Raw genomic sequence first — 19,540 nt, 5'->3', positions numbered from 1 at the left:
TGGCACACACACACACACACACACACACACACACACACACACACACACACACACACACACACACACACACACACACACACACACACACACACACACACACACACACACACCCACACCCACACCCACACCCACACACACACACACACACACACACACACACATACACACACACACATTTCGTGGTTCCAAAAGCCTGGCTAGTAACTTGGGGCACTCAAACAGTATATCCCATAATTGAAATGTGAGCAATGGCTCTATACAGGGGCATGCCCTCAGCCCTTGCCTCCTTGTACACATTCCTTTAGAGTTACAGGTATTTTGATCAGTGTTCAAGTTCATCTTGCCTGAAACCCTGCTCAGATCAAACACCTGTTTGGCTATTTTGTGAGTACACCATTCCAAAGTTCAGACAATCATGTTGAATTTTGTTTATCTGCATGAACTAAGAATTCATTTGGGGGGAAATCTTTCCCTCCAAGTGGAAATTTATATGATCCAGGAAACGCTTTCCAAAGTCATAACTTATCACATTCAAAAAGAATTTATTAATATTATATTGGTTGGGATTATTGAAGGAGTACTATCAAAACTTTATTGAAGAATGTCTTGGTACTATAGATTTATTCCAGATACTTAGATGTGGGTGACAGGGTGTGGTGGGGTGGGGGTGCAGGTTTATCATAATGTCTACACTGACCTTTTGGTATACTCTCATATCATCCAATGTCTTCTGAAGTGCATCAACCAATGATTTATTTGTTGGTGGATGAGCTAGACCTTCTAATAATAATTCAATGCAGGCACCAACAGACCACTGTTTGAGACCAGCTAACACTGTGTGTGCATACAATTCCCGGTCAGTAAGTCTGAGTAGATACTTCCACCTGTTATCACTGTCTCCATCATTGGGTCTTCCCTTCACTTTACTGGCACAGCACAGAATGAAATCTACCAACACTGTAACGTCTGTTACTTTCCCATCATCGAATGTGATAGAATCTATAAGTTTGACCGCATCCTGCCATCTGTGACTACATACCAACTCATTCAGTGATGATCGTATCAGTGACTGAAACTTTGATGTATCCATTCCTGATAATATACATTTACCCAGGTCCCTCTTTTGATTCTCCATCAGAGTGCGTTTCTTCCTCTGTCCATCTTTCTCATTTGCTGTAAACAGGGCTGTCACATGTGTACTTATGTATCTCTGTAGAGCACTGTATTTGTCCACGGTATTTAGGATCTTTTCAAGTGGAGTGCTTCCACTCTCATCTTTCTCATCATCATCATCAGCAACTTCTACTCCAACTTCTACTCCAGCCTCATCCTCTTCAGTACTTTGTTGTACTGATGACAACATGAACACCAATGGAGTGACAAAGTTAGACTTTCGTTTCAGATATTTGATGGTGGTATCTGTCATGGTATAAGGTGGGAGTGCCTCACCATTAGGTGATGGTATGTCTCTTGGTAAAGAAGAGTGTCTTCTTTTTGGTGAGTTCCAAGGGCTAAGTTCAAGACTTTCTTCTAGTACATACCCATAGCGGTAGTCAAATGCTGATGTCTTAACTTGGAATGGTGATGGTTTTCGCACTTCTTCCTGTTGTTGGAGTCCTAAAAAAATGAAAGTTGGTGACGGGATTAGTAGCCATACACTTCACGGATGCTCAGACCAGCATTGATAATACCATGCTTTGAGAAGCTCAGGTTATTTAAATTTGCAGATTGTTGGCTGATACCAACATGTTGTCTCACATATCAAAGATCATATTAATGTAGAAACGCAATACTATAAACATGGAAATACTCAACAATCAAACTGATCAATTTACACACAAACAGATTTCTTAAGGAGTGTTGAGAGTAATTACAAGTTGTCAATTATTATTACACCAAGAATAACACTGTCAAGGCTTCAGATTATTTCAATATCAAAATGCATACATCAACAGCTATAAACACCAATTTAGGTTTTACAATGAAGGATGCTTCATTAGAGGCTTGATAATTTACCATTTACATAAAGACATCTTTACACATATTATTTATTCCAGGAAATGTATATGAGTGCAAATGATATCATTTTGACCTGTAGCTTTATGGTTGTTGGATTTTCTGTACATATATTCTTTCTGTATCATCCATACATAATTCAACTATTTCTCAGTGTTTTAAAATAGATTGTGAATTAGTGTTACCTGGGAAGATACTTCTCCTTGACAGCCTGGCACTCTGTTCATACTCTATTTGTCTGGCAGCACTACTGTACATCAAACTCTCTAGCTTGGATCTCAACTCTGCCTTGGTGAATGGTGCAACAAAGTTGAGAACCCCTTCATTGAGGAGACTGCTGTCCACATCCTGACTGTCATCTCTAGTAACAAAGTCATTACAGAACCAATGCAGCAGTTCTGGTATGATCACCTAGCAACAAACAGACCAATTAGAATGATTAGTTGGTATCACCTAGCAACAAACAGACCAATGAGAAAGGTTAGTTGGTATCACTTACCAACAAACAGACCAATGAGAATGATTAGTTGGTATCACTTAGCTACAAATAGACCAACAAGAATGTTTGGTATCACCTAGCAACACACAGACCAATGGGAATAGTTACTACTTGGTATACAAAGTAACAAACAGACAAGTAAAAATGATTAGTTGATATCACCAGTGACAGATGGAAAATGAAGAAAAGTTAGTTGGCATGATCATGCAACAACAAACAAACCAAAAAGTAAACACCTTTTATAAGTTCATAGACCATACAGCATTGTACAGACCAATAACAAGCAACAAGTTGACCAATCACAATGGTTTACTGTATGATATAGCTGTGATGGGCCCAATTACTCTAGTATGGAATGCATGTAGTATACTTTCATTCTTGAATGGGAAAGTAAATGTCACAAATCTAAATCTAAGATTACACATAATATAATTCATATCATGCTGGTCTTACCTGCTGTTTTTCAATATTCACTTTTATATTTGCATTCAGATAGGAAGACATTGAGTCCAACAGCTGACCTTGTAACTCTTTGGGTTTTAATACCTACGAGAGAACACAATAAAAACAATTTAAAATATCACCAAAAAAGCATTTACCAGTAGTTCTGTTCAGCTTCATTTCAGTCATTGTGCATAGTTTTTATCACTCAGTCTGGTATTTTGAACTTGAAACTTGAAACTCTCATATCAATCATACTGTAAGAAGGAACTACAATGTATCAATATACAAGAATACCTTGAATGTTCCATAATAGTGACGATGAGAAACTCATAATTTGTCAACACTGAAATCAGTTCCCCTATCCTTTGTTTTATGTCGTATGTCCTTTCGAAATAAATTATTTGAGAGAATGCTTTGACCCCCAAATGTACAAAGTTTGATAATTTGAGCATACTGTTGGGTAACTTGCAAAGTTTTTTGTTCACTTTCAGAACTGCAGACTAATACAAATACTTGTTATTTAGAACAAGAGAATACAATTTGTTTTGATATTACACAATTTGGATTGATGATAAAATTGCATAAAGTATGATATGACATCCATACCTTGAGTGGTGGTGATGATCTGTTACCTGTGTTGATAACAAATAACAACTTTGGGTCTGGTGGTGGAGTGAACTGATTCCATACATCACTTTCATTTAAACCTGAAGGGCATAATGAAGACGTTATCACACAAGATTTCATTACCAATGGATGTAATTCTACTACCCGATAAAATATAATAGCTAGTTTAATATGACATCTGTGACTTGGTGTTGTTGAAAGGTTATCGGTTGGCTGAGCAATTAGCTCAGCCACCTCTTACCACTGCAGTCTGGGTTTTAACCTGCCAAGCATTGGCTGGGTTTGATTTAAAATCAACCAGCTCTGTATGAAAGAAAGGTCAGTTTGACCTTTCTGAACAATGCAGGTACTTTGGTGTCCTCCTGCTTTAACAACAATATTTCAACTTCCGACTTTGATTTGGATCAATAAAGCAGTTTTATTAACTACACTGGGGGTTTTGACTGTTAAGAAAAGGCACTTACCATACAGCCTACTGTTTAGAACATTGTCTAACACATTGGGGGGTAGAAGACCATTCCTTAGAATGATGTATCGTAAGTCCAAGGCACTGAAATACAAGGAAAATGGTATCAATTTAATGTGACACACATGCAGGTTTGTCATATTACACAAGTCATGTACCTAAGTCATGGTAAAGTTATGAAATATGGCTGACAAGACAAACTTGTCACTTCTTTGACATAACTATCCTTACTACCATGGGAACACACTTAGTCTCTTTGTATTAATGAATTTTAAAGAAATACCTCAAAATGATGATATAGCTGCTGCAGTAGAATACATAAATACTGAAGATCACAACTAATTAACCAGAAATCTAGTGTAACCATTAGCATTTTTGAATTGATGGATTTTTCATTGTTGTAGATCTATCTCAATTCTATATTATTACTCAACTACAGAATTAACATCATTCATTGAGCATTTGGTCAGTAAAACAGTCCATATACACAAATACACAGGAGTGCAAAAGTTAGTCAATACTTGGTGGGGTGTAAAATAATTATCAACAGGAGTTCTTGGAGTAATCTTTCTCACAAAGCACACACAAAATCTCACAGCTATTCAGTGTACAGGTTCTGAAATGCAGAAATGTTTTTTCTGAATGTTAATATTTTTTTTGAATCCTTTTGCAAATAATGACAAGTTAGCAATCCTGTTTGGAGGATGTTATTACCTCACGGTTCCCAGCTGTGCAATGTTGTATGCTATTTTAGACATATATGTCAGGTGGTCTAGTGTCGTAGATGAGGAGGTGTATGGTATCAAGGTGTCTTCATCAACCTTCACTTCTACTTGTTTAGTGATGGAGGAGTGTCTGGTGTGATGTGGTACAAAAACTTCCTGTATTGTGTAAAAGTAGAAATGTGGAATGAAAATATCATGAAAATCTCTGAGTTGGCACATTAAGAAATAGTCTGTGAGGTATGTCATATCAGAAGGTATTCAATGGTGTCTCAAAAGACTATCTGCAACTTAGAAATGTGACTCGCATAAAGTCAAAAATAGCTTCAGTGACCAGTTGTACTATCTGCGATCAGTCGTTCTTCCTATCTGTGATCCATCATGTTTTAACTACCACATATGACCACAAAATTGTTGTGATCAGCGAATATTGTATGATAGTAGTATGATCGGTCACATAGCCAGTTGCAGAAGCCACTTTTGTGTTTGTGCCAGTCATGTTTCCAAGTCACAGATCCCCTTTCTAGATATCATTATAAATGAAGTCATGGTATGGTAAACTCATACATTGGCCAACCCCTTCCCATTGAGAGCAGAACCACATGACATATCTGATAGCCAAACAAAGAAGTTGATGTAACACTTGCACTCTTCAATCATAGGACACAGGAAGAACTACTATTTGCATAATTATGGTGAAAACTCCATACTACTGATTGTACGTTTTCTGCGGAGGAAGAAACCTGATCATGTAGCAATAAATCACTCTTCATATAACAAAAGCGTACCACAATAAATTGAAGATCAGTAAGAAAACAAGTGAACCAACCTCTTTACTCTTCTTATATCTTGATATACTCTCCAAGGATGCATGTATTAACATCATATTGAGTAAATTAGTATAAAAACATATCTTCTCAGCTCTATTTTGTAGTTGTGTTAGATCAACTTGTGCAAAGGCTTGAGTACCATGGATTATGTCTTTATATTCCTCTGTGTTAATCATACTAACAGCAGCTACAATATCAAATACTGGGGTACCACTGGTATGCAGGGCATGCACTGTTGGATAAAAATGAATGAATTACACACATTGGCAAATAGTGGTAACTTAAAGTACTTCAAAGGACAACTTACACTGAGTTGCAAATTTACCAAACATGAAAGTGGTTCAACTAGAGGCCTACCTCAGATTAGGATTAAAGATTAGAGGTGAAAAAAAAATTTTTGGCTGAGCTATAGAAAAAGTTAGTCAAGGACAAATGATCCTAGCTATCAATAGAGTACCACTGATTGGATAGCTTTACTGCAAAGACTCAGTGATTGACCCCTGGGTCTTTACATATCATTAATTAATTAATTTCTCTGTACAGAGATAATAAAGTTTTCTTGTTTTGTTTTATTTTTTGGGTTGTTTTTTAACTGTTGATGTGACATGTAAGTTTGCACTTGAAAAATCAGGGTGGCTATCAACATAAGATTTACAATTACAACAAATGTCATCTGTAGGATGATCACACTGCCATCTAGTAGTCAGTTGTAACGATATAATAGTCAGTCTGCAAAGGGTCTTCTAATGGGGATAAATTAAATTCTTCATGGTGCTTTCTAAAGTTGAACTATTTGACAGTATAAATAACTTTGAAATTCAAAATTTACCACTATGTAAATACTTGCAAAAATTCATTCAATTCAGCAGACTTGATCTAAACAATCAATAAATGTTATTAAAGTAAACAATTTAGTTGGTGCATAAGAATAGGAATGTCCTTGTTTATAACTGACTTCTTTTATAAGCATTGCATGTTGAAACAACCCTAACAAAAGTTTGGGGTAAAAAACTCATATATTGGGACACAATTTCTTTAGTTTTGACTACACTTGGTAGTCGCAACCGCAATTTTCAATAGAAATTAGGTTAAACTTTACAGTGAAGAGAAGCCACTTTTCATTTGTTAAAGTTTTCCCATAGCAGATATAGATGAATGCCAGTGAAGTTTACCTCTCATCAAAGCCAGCATCCTTGTCAACAAATCACTAGCAATGGATTCAGGATGCCTTCTATCGTTCACGTTACCATCCATGGCATTCAGGACCAGTCTACCACAGGAGTCCAGCTCAGCTTTCTGTGTCCTTGGTGATGTCCCTGGAGTCAATGGAATACTGGGACAACACATCTGTACAACAGTCTGCACCAAGTTGAGTTTCAGCTGACCAGCAACAGATTCTAACCTAGTACAGTAGAATAGAAATTGATACTTGATTCTAACCAGTTTTCAAAATGTTACCAAAGCACACATGAAGTACTGATTTGAAGTAACAACTTATAATTTCACATGATCTTCATAATCAGTATACAGTTTGTACCAACATGCATCCATCTTCAACAAACAAGTCTCAAATTATCTAGTACATCTGGCAATATTTGGTTGGGTTTTGTAAGTTGGTAAACCTATTGGTCAAGGAGTTCTGAATTTTTTCATTATTGGTGAAACTCCTCTCCTATGTGCTACACACCATATATTGAGTGTTACTATGTACAAGAAGAACACTATGTTACCTGGTTGGTGGTATTTGTTGGTCAAATATCATCCTGCCTAGCATTGTTGTTAGACCTTCTTCTAAAACTGTAAATGGATTGGGTGATTTCACTTTGCTGGACCCTGTCAATACCAGAATATAAGTTAGGTAAGAATTCTGCCCATCTCAAGAGACTGCCTTGGGTATGTTTCTTGACAAGTGTTTGCTAAGATTTTTATTTATCAAAATGGACTATATTGCATTAATATTGGTACAGTCTTTATTCCAATATGATCATATTGACAATGATAGCTAACTAGCAACATTCTAAATTGGCCAATCTGATTGGGCGACTTACCAGCCATAACATTAGTACTGTCCAATACCAGTGAAGCTAACACATCCACATGTTGATATAAACTTCTCAAGTAGTCAGCTTTGGTTCCACCACTATCACCATCAGTCTTTTCCATGATCACTTCCCCATACACCATGTGTGTGTTTTTATCATATGTCTCCAGTAGCTGTGACATAGTTTGTCTGACCACAGATCTACTAACAGACTGTGATACAGCTGCAATGGCAGCACTCTTCCTTGCTTTCTCTGGAGAACTGGGCCTTCCAGTTGTTTTGATGACCACATCACTTTCTGGCTCTGTGTACTCTTTTAACACATTTTGTAACTTCTTGATGACTAAGGCCTGCTCATTACAGCTGTTTACATGTGCTTGAAGAGTTGCTGCTGTAATGGGATATGTACCTGTGGTCAGGATATTTCTCAAACATCTTTGGAAGTGTTTCTGAAGTGATGTTTGTCTAATTGGTACACTGCTTTCATAAGTACTTGCATTGAGAAGATTCCAGATTTGTTGAATGATGGTTTTAGGACCTACTAGCACTTTTCCTTCCTTCTCTGAGACAACTTTCTTGGTACTCTGTCTTCCAGTAGAGGGCATTCTTTCCCTGGACCCCATTTCTATACTTTCAGCTTGTAGCTGGTCTGTGCATACTTCTAACAAGTCCCTGCAGTAATGCCAACTACTACTAGCAGTACAGGCCAGATCTAACTTGATCAGGGTAGCGATATCAGAGTTTGTGGCAAACTTGGCCACCACAGCATTGCTGGCATCCCTGGTGTCTTCATTGATAATGATGGGAAGTTCTGACGTACTCAGCAACTCGTCCACTATTCCCATAGCAGACGGTGAGGCCATTCCTGCTGCAGCTACATCTGCAATACTACCTAGGTCTGACTTGATCAGTGGAGTTCTATGATGTATAGAAGATCTCTCACTCACTTTCTCTTTCTTAGGTCCCAAACTTTGTAACTTTTTCATAGCAATTTGAAAATGCTGTGCAAATGATGCTTCTATCACTTCAGCTCTGTCTTCAATGTTCAGTAACTTTGTGACCTGTGAAAACAAATCTGAGTTCTCATATCTACATACAGATACCCCTGATACTAATACTGACAACAGGCCAAGTTTTAGAGGTGATATTAAAAATGCATAATTTATATTCCAATCATTTTCAGCCAAGACAACTGAACCTGTTATGCAGCTCCACAATAAGATACAAGATATTGACAAATATTCTTCCTGACTTTGCATATAACATAAAATTAAATAAATCTGAATATTTTCATTTCATCTGCCAAGATAACAGTAATATATCAGGGTCCATGTTGATATTATATTTGTCTTCAACTCTGATATGATGTCTATTATATTTCTTAATGCTACAACTTCACTGGGCAAAATAGTGCTAATGACACTGAAACATAATTTAGGAAATTACAATCTAGTTAAAGCATACTATTACAGGCAGAGAGATACAAGTTTCTGTGAATAGTTCCCATCGATATCAAACCAGACACTTCCTCTGTTTATAATTTGATACTCAATGGATAATGACAGCATATAGTATGTGTTCCTTGCATATAACCTCCTGAAATCACACACAGCTGTAGCTTTGAATATATACCTAACAGTGTTTTATAAGTACACTATGATGTGTAGTGAAATAAATCTGTACAACTAGAAGTCCTTAGAGCTAAGTCTAGATTCTTGATAAGCTACTCACTTGTCTAGCTTGAGGATAGTTGGCTTTCCTTAGACACATTCTAAGCAGTGTATTAGGTGATGCTAGCAGTCTTGATATTATGCCTCCACTTGACTTGTGAAGACCTCTACCACTGCCTCTCTTTCTGTGTCTGCGTTTTTTCCTCCTCCTTCTATCCCTGTTGTTTGCACTGGCATCTGTATTTACAAGATACACGAATTGTAATCATGGTAATCTGATGAAATATGATCAAGTCAGACATTGCTAAGTCATACCCCCTTAGTCCCACCTCAATTGCCAAGTCATACCTCATCAAGGCCAAGTCATACCTCATCAAGTCTTACCTCCTGATACCAAAGTCTCATTTTTCCAAATCACACATCCCTATGCCACACTGCACCAAGTCATACCTCCCTAAGTCACACCTTGGCAAGTCATATTTCCCTCAGTGTCACCTCATGAAACCATACCTTCCTACGGCACACTGCACCAAGCCATACTGTACCAAGTCATACCTTCCCAAGTTACAATTACAACCACATCATGACTAATACTTTCATCTCAATTTTTTTGTACTAGCTGACAACTGTTTACAAGTAATTTTTCTAAGTCACAGCAGCTTTGATAAAACACACAATACATCACCAAGTACGAGACAGTCACCGGGATTTTTCTTTACACCCTAAGAAATGTGATTTAGAAAGGGTAAACTGACTAATGTATACACATGATGTGAAATATAGAGATTACCATGTAACAGGTATCTGGTAATGAAAACAGACATCACAGATATTTACCAGATGTTGGTTGTTCTTGACTCTTCTGTGAACCAGTTGTATATGAACCACTCTCAACTCCTGAACTGTCTCTCACTAAATGCAGATATCAAATTGTGTGAAAGAAAAACAGTACAATTTATTAGTCACAAGATTCAGATTTGTTAAATGGTGACAGAAATATCCTTATGAAAAAACAGAGACACTGAAAGATATTTCTTAAAATGAACAACATGGAAACATGACATGTAAGAAAAGGGGAAAACTATCCAAACAGGGTTGACAAAAGAAAAGACTGGTATGATCTGCTAAACATTGATTCTGTAACTTACATGTGTGGAGTACATGTGTGATACTGATCAATAAGATATTTGTCAGCCCCCAAATCTTCTATCACATGTAATTTACAACTGCCTTCTAACAGGATTGACATCAAGTAACGATAACGATAAAGTCGACAGGGGTTGATTTTAACTTCTATGTTTGGGTAGTCAGATTTAGCAAAGTGAACTGTTTCAGATACAGCCCTTGCCTACTCCCTTATAAACTTGATAGTCTAAATAAGATGTTTAGTAGTCTATGTGCCATGGACTACTGCTAACTTCAAGCCTTGATATACATAATATTTTACATACAAGAAGAACTTCTGCTCTTCAAGTCACTGGACATCCTTCTCCTTCTCCTGGACAATCTGTTCTCACCATCTGAGTCACCATAGTAACTGAGACTGTCGTCCTCAGTGTAACTATCATAGGTATCATCTATAGGACATGTCAGTTCCTCTTTGTGTTCATTCGATGTGTTTGATACCAGCTGATACCTCCACTGAGCTTCATTGATGTACTGACTAAGTCTAGCAAGCCTTTGCTGTAAACTGTTCACAGGTACGGAACATTTGATGTGATTTGCTAGATCTGTCTGAGTCTCTATGACTTCTTCTCCTTTGTAGGTTTCAGACTGAACATACTTTGCAGTGCTGAGATCAACCAGGCAATCTTTAAGAGTGTTTAGAACATCACCAGTCACTTGTCTGTTAGCAATGTAACCTGTCTTGTGTTCCTGACAAACACTGGTAGAGCTCCTCGGACTGATATTATCAGATTTCAACTTATCTGAATCACTATGAAATGATCCATTTTTCTTCTCCCGACCATTGCTCATTCGTTGTATTGCAAAATCAGGAACTGTCACTTCTACAAACTCACTACTCATTTCTCCACTCATTTCCAAAGACCTCTCTAGGACAGGAGTCATTGGAGAAGTAGCACTCTCTCCACTAGACCGTGTTCTTGGATACTCATCCACATGCCCCTCTTCTGAGTCACTTACATTTTCTACCTGTACTGAGTTGCTGTCTTTTAGATCATTATGAGTGACAAAAAGCAGGGAAAATATATTTTCCAATGTCTCTACCCTGTATGTCAATGGATACAACTGTGCAAGATGTTGACGAACTGCTTGTAGTTTCTTCCTTACTTGGTTGTTATAAATATCTGTAAATATTTGAGTTTCAGATTTGGTATCGTTTTCACAAGACTCTCTTGACACTGAGTTTAATTTTGAAGCTGTTGGGGATTCTAGTTGCACTGCGACTGAGTTGTTGTCATATCCACTAGGTCCTTGTTTACAGAAACACATTACATCCAGTACTAGTTTGAGGGCACAGTAACTTCTGTAGATGATTGCATCTCTTTCTTGTTCAATAGATAACTGCTTGTCTTCCTCCTCTGTCGGTGCAAATCTTACTGACTTCTTCTCTTTCCCGTCATCACCTTTGCTTTCTACGGGAAAAAACATTGACATCAGAGCAGTGAGTGTACAGAGAAAATAACATAAACAAAACAGATTTGTTACAGAGCTATATAACAGTACAGCTGGGTGAGAAGTTTATTCAAGGGTCTATTCTTGTACCAAGTAATGTTTCACTAAACTGAAAAAAATGAAGGAGATATTTTCAATTCCCATGCAAATTAGCATAATTCTAAAATCCCATGTATAGCTGAAAATAAAACACTTGCATCAATAACAAGTAAGATTATCTCCAAAAATCATCTTTTGTATTTTTCTCTTGTTTACATCCTCTGTTTATAATTGAACTTACCATGTGTAGCTGGTAGTACAGGCCTTTCTTGGAGAATATCAAGAACCAGCTTCTCATCAAGATCAGCTAGGTACAAGGATTTGTGTAGGACATAGAGAATGGAGTGGTTTTCTAAACCATGGAACATATGACTGGCTCTCTGGTGCTGTGAACTAGAATCACTAGCTGTAACTATTGGTCTGTTAAAAAAAAAAGAATGACACAACATAGTCATTATAATGAACATTTATGCTTGATGTTTTCATACCGTAAGCTAGCTGAAAGTGCTGTTACCTGTAATATTGTTGTCTCCTACACTTTATAAAATCCTTGAAAAGTACATTATCCTTTCTGAGATTAATGGCATAAAATTACATCCACGACATAACAATCTCTGTCCTATCTGATTCCCATTCAAGCAGCTATTAAAGTAAAAGTAAACGTCATACATGTTGAAATTGTTATGTAAATTTATATCATCAATACCAATAACTATTGTTTTTATTCTGTATCGTTAAATCAGTCCCTAAATATGGAACACAGATCTCTTAAGAATTCTGATGACAAGTCTTAATGGAAGAAGAGTACTTGAATAAAAGACTACTCACTGTGCTTTCTGCAAACACCATTGCACTAATTGTACTTGATAAGCAAGTTTATTACAGGCTTGCTCTAACACAGGTTGGGTCTTGACTTCCTGAAAGTGACCAAGACATGAACATTTTAATGTATACATCTAATGCTGCCTAATCGTTTTGATATGGAAAGTAAAACAGTTGTTGCTATGAAAATGATGCATGCTTGCATAAAATTTGGCGAAGTAATTGCTTGTTTGATCCACAAGGCATTCAGTAACTGTGTGGCCGTACAACAGTTTGTACAATAACTCCATTACTTACTTGTTTGATCCACAAGGCATTCAGTAACTGTGTGGCCGTACAACAGTTTGTACAATAACTCCATTACTTACTTGTTTGATCCACAAGGCATTCAGTAACTGTGTGGCCATACAACAGTTTGTACAATAACTCCATTACTTACTCGTTTGATCCACAAGGCATTCAGTAACTGTGTGGCCATACAACAGTTTGTACAATAACTCCATTACTTACTTGTTTGATCCACAAGGCATTCAGTAACTGTGTGGCTGTACAACAATTTGTACAATAATTCCATCCTAACAAAAGAACCAAAGGTTTCAATGGCTCCAAATTTTCAGGTGATAGCAATGCTGTCAACTCTTCAAACAATCCTTCTTTGATTAACTGCAAAGCTGTTTGCTGGATTTAAAATAAATATGTAATGCATTATTATCATATATGTATTGGTGATTACTTGTACTGGTCAGTGTGTGTGCATACTAGTGGTACTGAAAACATTATTGCACTTCGCTGTAGACATATGATATGCAAATGAATACACAAGTATTAAATGAACATTCTTGGATTTATAGGTATAGGATGTGCCACTTGTACCCTATACAGCAAAATTTTGCTATTTAACAAAGTGACCATTCCACTCAGCTTCAAAAAATTAGCCTTCAAACAGCACCCTGTGTTAGTCAACATCAAGAATCCTCTTTCAGAAAGTGTGAGACAAGGCTAAACAGAAGTAGTGTTTACTTACTACTATATTTTCCAATGCATGACTTTCTGACTTCAGACATCGATAAAACATGTCCTTCCAGTAATTCTCTATATTCTTATGTTGTGATACCTGCAGACTGATGTCTATGTTGTCTTTCACATAAGACATTGACAAATCACTGTGTTTCACAATCTCTTGACGGAATTCATTTTCAACGTCAAAGAACTGCTGAATCAAATAAACTGTGTCTCTACCCATCAATGCTGAATATACATCACAGTACTGAACAATAGATGGCTTTTCTGCCAAGAGTCTCAAAATTTCCCTGAACAGTGGCCGGATTTGAAGAGCTCTCATGTTTGGGGCAGGATCTAGTAATTTTAGTGTATCGCACATATGTCTTACAATTCCAGACACTGAAAAGTCCTCCAGTGATTCATTCCTCAGTGCTTGCAGGTCCTTATGTATACAGTCTACATAAGTCTGTTGTAATTTCTGGTTGTTTTCAAAGTGTTCCTCATTTCCCTTGAGGCTTATGTAATTGATAATTGTGTACCCTAAAACAGGATCTTTCTCTACAATCCTTCCAAGTGCTTCTAAACATTCAGAATCTAGGGTTGGTATCACATCTACAAAGCCAGCACCAGCATCTTGATATGTTAATAGATGGTTATGGTAGTTATACAGACCCTACCGACAAAAAGACAAAATTTATTTTTATCAATTTAAGTGTATGCATATTCATGGGTTTCCAAATTTTGTATTGTTCCAGAACTTCCTGTATAACAATATTTCATGTAATACATTATAGCATTATTATATTTTATGTAATTTACATTAGTACCACTGTGGTAAATCTATCAATGTAAATTTCAGCTAGCATGGATAAAATCAGATGAGTATTTTGACAGACACTGATACAATGATAGATGGATGAGTTAGTGATCAAATAGAAATGTAATAAGATCACATAAATAGACTGAGATTGTCAGAAATAATTCTGTATGTAAAAATTTCCACCTCAGTGAACCCTCCAGCTGCACTTGTCAAAAGGACATAGTCTGGAACTCGTGCATATTTTTGTCATTTTTGTTTTACACTAAAAGGTTATGTATGTTTTACTACTTAATGAAGCTTGCCTAAACATCAGTAGTCACTACCTCAACTTTAACACTATAAACTGGCATAATACTGCACCTACATACAACATTAGCTTTAGTTCACTGCTGTACAAAGTTGTCATTTTATCATGGTGGGTCATTCTTTCAGTTCTGAGGTTCATTGTGTGTAGCAACATCATAAGGTGTATTTTAATGCAGTTCAGAGCATGTACCCTCAGTAAATTAAACCTTGATTAGTTTTATGTAAATATATATTGAGTACCCAGTTGTGGAGAAAAGTGTTCAGTTCCAGCACATTTAACTTTAGGAGCTTACTTGTGGATCATAAATACATCTGTAACACTTAACTCTTGTTATATTTTGGTAGTAAACCTCAGCTTTTGACATTGTTCACATCACAAACATAATGCAGGTCTTAATATATTTTCCAAAGCTATTCAGGAAAGTTTGTAGGATTTCATAGTAAGTGTTTTGGTGAAAGCCTTACCTTCAGTACACTTGCTGATATATCCATGGAACACGAACTAAATAATAGTAGCCGAAATTCCACATCTCTGTGAAGGAGCCTTGGAAGTGAATCCTGTCAAAAAAAATAACACAGCTTACATCATATCATGACTGATTTTCACATAATTAATGAATGAAACATTCCTAGAAATATGTCAACACTATAATATTCTAGTCTGTCCAGTCATATTGCATTTAATTTCTTTGTCCATATATCACATTTTTACACCTGATTCACAGACCAAGTTTCAGATTATCAACCCAAATCTTTTTCTCAGAGAAGCTCTTTGAGTTGCAGTCAAACTACTAAAAGCAAATCAAGTTTGGATATTTAATTAAAGGAAGAGTCAGCTATTACCCATCAGTATATGCAAGTTGGCAGGCTAGCAACTAACGCATGAATTTCATAAACACCAGCAGTAAGCAGTATCATCTGAGTATAACAGACAGTCTCACCCACCAGACTAGTGACTATATCACGTCTTGCTAATTCTACAGTGCACTAAGTGAAGGGGTGACCAAGTCACTCTGCTCTGACTGCCAAGGTACACCTAGCTCCTTTTACAAATGAACAAAGTGTCATAGTTTTCTGTAAATCAGTATATGGAAGTCTTAATGTTTGCAAGGAGAGCAGCTGAAAAGCAAAACACTTTACCTTTCCAAAATAATGTTCACAGTCTTGTAAACACAACCAGGATAAATGGTTAGGTGATGGAAGACTAGCAGAACCATAACTGGAAAGGGGAAAACAACAACCAATTAAACAACAAAGAAACAAACAGTGACACATTATGATATATAACATGAACTCTAACAACAATTTACAGATTTTGTCAAAACAGCATAAGGATCCATCAATTAATATTTTGTTTGCTGTCCTTGAATTTCCCCCAAATCCTACCAGGCAGACAGGGGAAAAAACAAACACAGAAAAAAACCCACAATGCTAGCATGTCATGTAAAATTCAATTTTCTGCTTGTGTAGGATCTACTAGACTGGTGAAATGTAAATGTCAAAGTTCAAAACTTTTGTCTTGAACAACCATTTAGATACATAAATAGTATGAAATACGGCCTTGCATGGAAATTTGAGCAAAACAAAATGTGTTTGTTTTATCTAAATCTACCAACAAACCTACTCGCATACAGACGGCAAAAAAAAGAGAATGGTACTTGTGTGATGTTATGAATTATTTAAATGTGCTTGTATGCGAGGACCTGGGATTTAACCCTGTGCCTTTTAGGAAACCATGTCAGATAAGAATTAAACATCTTAGAAAATAGTTGTCTGGCAGAACTACAAAAAAGAACACCCTATTTAATCTGTATGTCTTCACTGATAGCATTTAAATGAGGCATATATGTATTAATTATGATATGATAAATAGACAAATAATAGATCACAATGATATATGAGTCATCATATTTTCTGGTTTGCCGTCATACATATTTGCTACATTGTTATACCACCTTTTCAAGAATCTCTCTCAACTTCACTCTTGAGAAATGAGAAATACTAAGACATTATAAACTATTGTTTACTTTCCTCATTTGATTGATCAATACATCATTGATGTCAAGTGATCACTCTAAATCATCAATTTGCATTTGCGAACTGGCCATGGCTCTACAGACCGATGAGAAAGATCTCAATCACTTATAATAACATGTGTAACGTGAGGGGCACAACCACAGGCACTTGAATCACTCTGTATGATTTTTAAAAAATGTATAGTAGAAAGAGTATTGATTCAAGTGCCTGTGGGCACAACTAGCGACCGCAATCTCTTACCAAAACTACAAATGTATGCATTCACATATACCTGCATTCATATGGACATTCCACGGCTGTGTTGAGGATGTCTTTGATGGTCGTTTTCGACACTTCATTCTGATGTGATTGACACTGTTTTATACATGAACGAGCTAACTCCCATTGGCCAAGTCTCAGGTTGTTGCAGAAAAACCGGAAGCGTTGTTCGGCCGAAACCGCCTCCTCTTTGCCAAAGGGATGCGTCATGTTCAGGGTCTATACAGACATTTAGTTGCGTATCTGTGAATCTTCTCTCATTCCGAATAATACTGCCCACCAATGAACATGTCGTGCACTACAAAATTCCACGATATATAACTTGTGAACTTGCATGTCGACCAAACTTCAATCCAAGGGTCACGGAATGACCTTCGAGTCAAGAAAGCTTCGGATTCCGTTAACATTCGTATTCGAGCATAGGAAGCCTCAATACTAGCACTTGCTCATACCACAGGGTCCAGGATCAAGGAGGAATACATCATTTGTTTTCATGAATTTCGGGACTTCTAATATTAGTTTAAGTTATTTTTTCTCTATATTTCAAATACAGTTTTAAATGTTACAATCAAAACAATCGTTTCCTCTGACAGTCTTTTCCTATTTCCTACCGTCCTTACCACTGTCTTATCATCATGAGGAGTAACAATATTTTGAGAATCTGCCTTTATTTATAGTAAAACACATTCATGATTTATAGTATCGTCTTTACTGAGTAAAGCAGAAGAAAGAAGTAAAAATATAAAAATATGAAGAAGAAAAACTGTGCATATCGATTCTCAAATATTGCTCCTGCTCCCTATGATATAATCACCTCCCTGAATAGCAGTAGCTGGCAAACTGGGTATAATAGTAAAGCACCACTCGAGACGGAAACATGCAATCTTGAAAACTAGAATTCTTCAGTGACATGTTGAGAAATTGAAGGAAAAAAATCAAACAAAACTCTTTTCTTGGATGGTGACGTATACCGTAAAAGAGGATGTGGTTTATGATTATGGAAACAAGTTATATGCATGGTTGTATTCTTCAGTTCGCAATATTCTCAGAAACGTGACGTTTCGATCTGGTCTTTAAAAATTAATTTTTATTGATTTACTTTCATACTTTTGGAAATGAAAAAAAAAACCATAAGCTTAATTATACAACCCATGACACCAAAGTAAAGTGTTTTCTGTATGTACCACAGTCGTTTATAGCATCCATAGCAATCATAATTTAAACAAACTATATTTTAATGTTTTTAATGTTACGATGAATATTAAAGGGACAAACTCTGAAAATTTGAAGTCAATATCTTTATTTTTAACAAAGTTACAACAATATTTCTACAATAAAGAATTGGATGAAAAATAGCCTATGCAACAAGTTGAACTGACTACATCAGAAAGGCCGCATGCTAGGCTAGTAAATATTACCCTTTACATTATATGAATGCTATAAACAAGTGTAGCACATAGAGAAAGTGTTTTACTTCAGCGTTACCCGTTGTGTAGAGATATAACATTGTTTTGCAAATGTTCTTTATACGTTGGTTTTTGTTTCTTTTTCAACTTTAACGTTTAATGTATGTATGTATGTATGTATGTATGTATGTATGTATGTATGTATGTATGTATGTATGTATGTATGTATGTATGTATGTATGTATGTATGTATGTATGTATGTATGTATGTATGTATGTATGTATGTATGTATGTATGTATGTATGTATGTATGTATGTATGTATGTATGTATGTATGTATGTATGTATGTATGTACGGACGTACGTACGCACGTACGTACGTATGTATGCGTCTTATCCAGACTTCACACACAAACACAGACACACACATGACACAAGTCATAGTGTAGGGGGAAGCGTTGCCCGAGTAATGTGTGCACGGCCACGCAAACCTTTATTGAACAGTACAAGTACAAGTCTGACTGAAAAAGCCGTGAAACGAAATTGTTTGCCGGCGCAAAAGATTGTACAAGAACGAAAGTAAATTTGCCGAAAAGGCATACGGAATCTACAAGGCTGGAAACGTCCAGAGAGCACAGAGCCGCCCAGGAAAAAACAGAAATAAAAACCCTGTAATTCTAAGGAAAAAAGTTCTGGAAACCTGTACCCAAAAGCAATGCTACATGTGCTGAAAAAAGTTGGGCATCTTTTTACAGAAAGGTGACGTTTGTGGAACGAAAATAAAAAGCTGATCTAGAACTTCGGCTCGGACATGCAAAACGAAATAAGTTATTTCGAAAAATTGAAAGTGGATATGCACAACGTACTGGTGGCAATGCTAGACTGATGAATACTGTC

The 19,540-nt window shown here is 36.5% G+C and overlaps 1 protein-coding gene across 1 annotated transcript in view; it reads right to left on the bottom strand.

The window, feature by feature from the left end:
* The window catches only part of LOC144445718 (zinc finger FYVE domain-containing protein 26-like), a 50,467-nt gene extending 33,021 nt beyond the window's left edge, over window positions 1-17,446 (bottom strand). The window contains exons 1-20 of the mRNA XM_078135364.1: window positions 17,250-17,446; window positions 16,082-16,160; window positions 15,407-15,499; window positions 13,838-14,488; window positions 13,324-13,491; window positions 12,820-12,908; window positions 12,233-12,411; window positions 10,767-11,912; window positions 10,153-10,227; window positions 9,377-9,552; window positions 7,653-8,706; window positions 7,335-7,437; window positions 6,777-7,006; window positions 5,604-5,836; window positions 4,767-4,933; window positions 4,051-4,136; window positions 3,566-3,666; window positions 2,969-3,061; window positions 2,202-2,427; window positions 698-1,617 (exon numbers count right to left, since the gene is read on the bottom strand). Coding sequence (XP_077991490.1) covers window positions 698-1,617; window positions 2,202-2,427; window positions 2,969-3,061; window positions 3,566-3,666; window positions 4,051-4,136; window positions 4,767-4,933; window positions 5,604-5,836; window positions 6,777-7,006; window positions 7,335-7,437; window positions 7,653-8,706; window positions 9,377-9,552; window positions 10,153-10,227; window positions 10,767-11,912; window positions 12,233-12,411; window positions 12,820-12,908; window positions 13,324-13,491; window positions 13,838-14,488; window positions 15,407-15,499; window positions 16,082-16,160; window positions 17,250-17,446 — 6,066 coding nt within the window. The remainder of the gene's footprint in view (window positions 1-697; window positions 1,618-2,201; window positions 2,428-2,968; window positions 3,062-3,565; window positions 3,667-4,050; window positions 4,137-4,766; window positions 4,934-5,603; window positions 5,837-6,776; window positions 7,007-7,334; window positions 7,438-7,652; window positions 8,707-9,376; window positions 9,553-10,152; window positions 10,228-10,766; window positions 11,913-12,232; window positions 12,412-12,819; window positions 12,909-13,323; window positions 13,492-13,837; window positions 14,489-15,406; window positions 15,500-16,081; window positions 16,161-17,249) is intronic.
* Between the last annotated feature and the right edge of the window lie 2,094 nt (window positions 17,447-19,540).

The sequence above is a fragment of the Glandiceps talaboti genome, chromosome 2, assembly GCF_964340395.1.
Source record: "Glandiceps talaboti chromosome 2, keGlaTala1.1, whole genome shotgun sequence".
In the NCBI taxonomy this organism is placed as follows: Eukaryota; Metazoa; Hemichordata; class Enteropneusta; family Spengelidae; genus Glandiceps; species Glandiceps talaboti.
Note: the sequence above shows the minus strand (reverse complement) of the source record. Positions and strands in the feature narration are given on the sequence as shown.